The sequence below is a fragment of the Hibiscus syriacus genome, unplaced genomic scaffold (assembly GCF_006381635.1).
Source record: "Hibiscus syriacus cultivar Baekdansim isolate YM2019G1 unplaced genomic scaffold, ASM638163v2 tig00110828_pilon, whole genome shotgun sequence".
Classification (NCBI taxonomy): Eukaryota; Viridiplantae; Streptophyta; class Magnoliopsida; order Malvales; family Malvaceae; genus Hibiscus; species Hibiscus syriacus.
This window is the reverse complement of record NW_024062880.1, coordinates 329,875-335,212: the sequence shown is the minus strand read 5'-3', so window position 1 is coordinate 335,212 and position 5,338 is coordinate 329,875. Positions and strand designations below refer to the sequence as shown.

The following is a 5,338-nucleotide window of genomic DNA, read 5'->3' as shown; positions in this document are numbered from 1 at the left end:
TGGTAACTTTGAGGAAACCAGAAAGAAGATTCAGACAACGATTAGAGGATGTTGACTCCATAAAAAATCTATCATTAGAACACTTATCAGTTCATTCCTAGTTAATGAAGAGATGTAGAATGTGGCCTTTTCGAGCTGGTAGAGAAGGATTTCAAGCAATATCTGAGATAGCCTCCTGAAATATTTGTTCATAGGGGAGTATTCTTCATGTTGCGGGTTTACATAGATGGATTGAGGTACGGTTATGCTTGTTCGGTGAGCTGAACTGATTATGGTAAAAATGAATCGGTCCCGTGCCATGCTTATTTGAATTTCTGCATTGGAGAACGTATATGAATAGTAAGAGAACATTAATTTGAATGACATATGGTTCGTTCTTATCGTCATATTTTTGAGTTTATTTTTCAGCGATACTGAGGTTCGAATGCATCATGAATTATGGATGTCGTACATGTACGGTTCAGGTTCTCTGATCGGAGAACCCTACTTATTAATGCTTCCTTTGGTTGCTATGAACCGGGAATGTTGAAAAGATATAGGAAGCTTGGAACAAATTGACCATATCCATACCCAAAGCACTAGTATCTGTGTGTGTTTGAAAAGATAAAATGTAACATTATATTATAAATTAAAAATATATAATTTAAACTATATTTATATTTATTAATACTATGATATATAAAATATATCACTTAAATTATAATAAAAATATAAAATAAATTATTAGGTAATAAATTATTAAATAATAAATTATTTTTAAATGATGTTAATATTAAATTATTAAGTAATAAATTATTTTTAAGGATGTTAATATTAAATTATTAAAATAATATATATATATATAATTGAGTGGAGTCTATACATTAATAAGAGTAATGTTATAATTTATTTTCAAATGTAAGTTAAAAATGAAAAAGTTACAAATTTTAATTTTTGCGATTGGTTTGAAACCACTGTTTTTATCGTAATTTTTTTTTATATATTTTTACCCATTTGATATTGATGTTACGGTCAAAACGAGCTTTTTAGTTAAAAGTGCGTTTGAAAAGCCACGCCAAACGGGATCTTAATGTCAGTTTTAAATTAAAATTTAACTGTTTATAATTACTGTAAAAATGTTTCGAAGAAAATAAAAGTTTTGTTTGACATTATGTTGTAAAATTTAAAATATTATAATTCTAAAATGTTTAATTTAATATTTTTTTGAAAAATCAGAAGTAAATACAAGATAATATTTGTTTGAAGATTTAACCAATTGATAATGAATGATCATACTTTTGACATTTGCAATGCTCAAATCTAGATATCAAGCGATAACAACAAATCTCTTAAACGTTAAGATAACTTCTTTCTTACAAATATAAAATTAATTTAATAATTTCTTAGAACTTTTAATATTTTTAATAATTTCAAATTTCAAATATTTAACTTTATTGTCAAACTATTTATAAGTACTTTTCAAAAGATTATTATGAAATACTTTTGACTTAAAAGGCACACATGCTTTGTATTCTTTTTAGTTCCAAAAATACTTTTGAAAGTGCTCACCATTATTGAGTTAAAATGTTTTTTTTAAATACTTTTAAAGTTAAAGATACTGCAAAAAGTATACTTTGTTACTTTAAATGATTTACATGAATGTAAGTTAAAATCTCTATTTTATTGTTAAAAATATTTATTATAAAATATAGCAAATAAATGAGAATGTTGTATTACTTTTTATAGGTTAAATACACAAATGATCATCGATTATAAGTATTATTTTATTAAGTCATTCGACTATTAAAAGTTACAAATTATCATTCAATTATAGAGTTACTTTGTTGAATCACTTGACTATTAAAAGTTATAAATTAATCATTTGACTATTTATTATATTCCAAACTCATTTTTTCTGTTAAAAAAATATTCCAAATTGAACATTAATTTACAGGTTGTGATATTATAAAATATAATATTAATATCTCAAACAATCATCATATCTCAGTCATCATGTTAACGTCTAACTTATACAACCATACTTTTTTTTAATAGAAAATACAAGTTTGAAACATTATGAATAGTCGAGTAACTATTTTATAACTTTTAATAGTCGATAGACTTAATAAAATACATTCTATAGTCAGAAAATTATTTTGTAACTTTTAATAATCCAGGGACTTAACAAAAAATCCTATAATCGAGAGATCATTTGTGTACTTTACCCAAATTTTATATCCAAAACCATTTTTTCAGCCAGAGCTCTGGGGGTATTTTGGAGGGTTGCCTGCAACAAATTGCCGGTACACAGACAATTTCCAGCTCCATGGCGTTAGATCGATCGCTGCATTATGCAAACGTAATTGATTACTTTCCTTTCGGTTAATCCGGAAAGTGGTCAGCAAAATTGTGTCCGAAAATGTTAATCAGACAAGTCACCAATTGCGCCGTAAAATCAACATTTCCACAACCTCGTTTCAATTTTACGGCATAACTGATTACTTTTCCGGACACGATTATCTGAGTTCATAGACTAGTTCAGTGTATCAAATGATAATCTGATTATTTTCGAAACTATCAACCAACTCTCATAACCTGGGGAACTTGAAAAATGTTTAGCAAAATTGCCCAAAACGGCAGGCAACAAAAGGCAAATGCAAAGCAAGTTATATCTCTATCTCATACCAAACTCACTACTTTTCTCAAATATAAATATAAAAGGGAAAAAAAACCTTTATAAAACTCTATCAACACACCGTTGGCTGGGTTTTTTTCTAACTCGAAGACCTTCAGCTTCCTGCCAAAAGAATGACAAAGTAGGAACCTGTACAAATCTCACTCCCACCATACCCAAAAAATTTAAGCAAAATGATAATGATAAACTCAATTTTTCACGGATATCGTGCTCAGATTCAACTGAGGCAATTTCGTAGCATTCTCCTCCTGCAATGGTTGAGTTCAGCAGGTAAAGGCACCGAACAAAGTGATCGACTGGTAATTAAGAAAACATAATAACTATAAACCAATAATTAGCACAGAAAACCCACATTAAGAGATGAAGCATGCTATTAAGTATTGACAACCCATAATTTTAACAGCTTGCATAGCCAAGTTGATGAAGAAATAGCTTTAAGGATCACCAAAGCCGTAGACAACTAATCCATGAAAAACAAAACAAGAAAAGCAGAACCCATGCAAGTAACTCACTGCCTTCCAAACTGGTTAGAGACACATGATTTAATTATAGTTTTTTCAATCTCTCTCCCCTAATACATTTCATTCCTGAATAAGAATGGAGAAATACTAGTGATAGGTTACGAGCACTGGATTTTAATTTATTGATTTATTTACTTTTTGGTTTCTCCTGATGAAAAATAGAGATCAGATGAAGGATTAAACAAGCCACTAAAAAAGGGTAAAGTATGCCGGTGGTCACTGGACTATTATGCTAAAATGGTCATTTTGGCCACCCTGATGTTATGATTAATTGTAAAAGCTCAACAAATTTAATGATCATTTTGTAACATTTTCAATAAAATTTAATGTCCATTTTGTACCTTTTAAAAGTTCAATAACCAAACATTCATTTTCGTATAGTTCAGTGACCTCCGGTGTACTTTACCCTAAAAAACTACAAGAATAAACCATACATTACAAATAGGATAAAAGAAGCACACTCATCAGCGTCACCAGAAAACTAACACACTAAATTTATGAAGGTTTGAGCCAAAAAGAAAAGAAATAGAAAAACACTTTTATCATAGAAATGAAAAAAAAACAGTGAAATCCTATGAGATATAGGCCAGAATCTGTAAAATTTCATTGACATTATTAGTAATCAAAATCTAGTTCCTTTTTGAAGCTGACAATCAAGATAGGTAATGCCAATAAATTTCAACAATCACACCAATAAGCAGAAAGCCTCCCTATATAAACATTCACCGAAGAAGAAGTCAATCTTCAACTTTATGAAATTTGGTCAACAAGAAAGGACCTAAATAGTCCAAGCAGAAAAATACTGATAACTTCAAACAACTAAATGACTCCCATATAGTATTACTATCTAGAATCCAAATCTACATAGAAGTCGGAGTGACTTTTTCTTAATTGAGCAGTCTGTAATAGCCAGCGGACCAATTGCAAAAAGGGAAAAAAGTGTAAAGCCAAAAGTCGGAGGGAAATAACAGATAGAAGCTTACATCGATAATCCGAAGAGTTGAAGCAAGTGATGGCTTTAGCAAAGAAATTTCAGCATCAGGAGCAGATCCACTTCCACCAATACCATCATGACCCTGCAAAAACGAAAATGAAAAATTAAAAATGATGGACAAAATGCAATAGGTAAGGAATAAAAGAAGAGCTGCATCTATACCAGAAAAGAATTCCTATTGTGTTGCTGACGATCCTCAAAGAGAGAAGAGTAATAAGGAGGATCATAAATGGCGCCCCCTAAAGCTTCATCGGATTCATTTTGAGAGCACTGTCTGAGTAAGGCGTTTGAGGGAGTTGAAGGGGCTAAAAACCCATTTCTCAAATCAAAATCAGGGTCTCTTATATCTTCACCATTGCTTACATGCGAAACCCCAAGCCTGTATATTTGAAACCACAAGATAGACGACCATAATCTCACGAAACACCCGACTATCTCCATCGCAAGCGTTAATCTCACCGAGAAAATGAACAACATCCCACGATTTTCCCCTTCTTCCCCGTCGCCGTTGCTCTCTTTCGACATGTTCCAGATATCGTGGGCGAAGAGGACGAACCACGAAACGTCGAGCAAAATGGCGCAAAAGAGCAAAACGGCGTATGCTCGGCCTAAGCTTTGACTGCCACTCTCGATGGCGACCAAAGCAAACAAGGCTATGCCCAAATTTGCCAACAACACGCCGTTGTACAATGCGCCGACGGATCCGGTCAAGGCGCACCCAATCTGAATCAATCGAAAAAATGAAAAGATTACGCATAAGGAAACCCGATTAACTGTAAATTAGGGTTAGAATCAACGAGGAGGTAGTGGAATTACTTGGATGTAAATGAGGATGACGGCCACATAGAGAAGCTTATCGTAATCACGAAGACAAGCTTGAATCGCATCTCTCAGATTCAGAGAGCAACAAAAAATCATCATCTGCTGCAATTCATCCAAATTTTGATTGCCCCTCCAAAACCAACACCAATCTAATCAAAATCCCAACTGTTTCTTTCGTTCTTTCTCGCTTCTGATTTGGGCTTTTGCAAGGCTACATCGAAATGAAATTAATAAATCGAAATTCAAAAGAAAAATTTATTAAAATACTGAATGATTCAACTCGATTCCTTCTTCCTTCATTCTTCTTTTTCTTAGGAATTAGTTTTG

The 5,338-nt window shown here is 31.9% G+C and overlaps 1 protein-coding gene across 3 annotated transcripts; it reads right to left on the bottom strand.

The window, feature by feature from the left end:
* Nucleotides 1-2,164: 2,164 nt before the first annotated feature.
* On the bottom strand, nucleotides 2,165-5,338 carry LOC120142324. Of its 3 annotated transcripts, XR_005517837.1 has the most exons (5): nucleotides 5,006-5,338; nucleotides 4,352-4,912; nucleotides 4,179-4,271; nucleotides 2,712-2,922; nucleotides 2,165-2,323 (listed from the first exon to the last, which is right to left on the bottom strand). XR_005517837.1 is itself a non-coding variant. In XM_039157046.1 (4 exons), exons 1-4 carry the CDS (start codon nucleotides 5,108-5,110, stop codon nucleotides 2,312-2,314), a joined length of 771 nt encoding a protein of 256 aa, XP_039012977.1. In that variant the 5' UTR covers nucleotides 5,111-5,338; the 3' UTR covers nucleotides 2,170-2,311. The 3 variants fall into 3 exon arrangements, 2 of the variants coding, with proteins under 2 accessions (XP_039012977.1, XP_039012976.1); XM_039157046.1 differs by lacking the exon at nucleotides 2,712-2,922 and having other exon boundaries at nucleotides 2,170-2,323; XM_039157045.1 differs by lacking the exon at nucleotides 2,165-2,323 and having other exon boundaries at nucleotides 2,652-2,922.

Coding starts and splice junctions, on each gene's coding strand:
- LOC120142324 (XM_039157045.1), bottom strand. CDS start 5,110: ATGATGATTTTTTGTTGCTCTCTGAATCTGAGAGATGCGATTCAAGCT. Junction 4,913..5,005: donor TCATCCTCATTTACATCCAA/GTAATTCCACTA, acceptor CGATTGATTCAG/ATTGGGTGCGCCTTGACCGG. Junction 4,272..4,351: donor ACAATAGGAATTCTTTTCTG/GTATAGATGCAG, acceptor TCGTTTTTGCAG/GGTCATGATGGTATTGGTGG.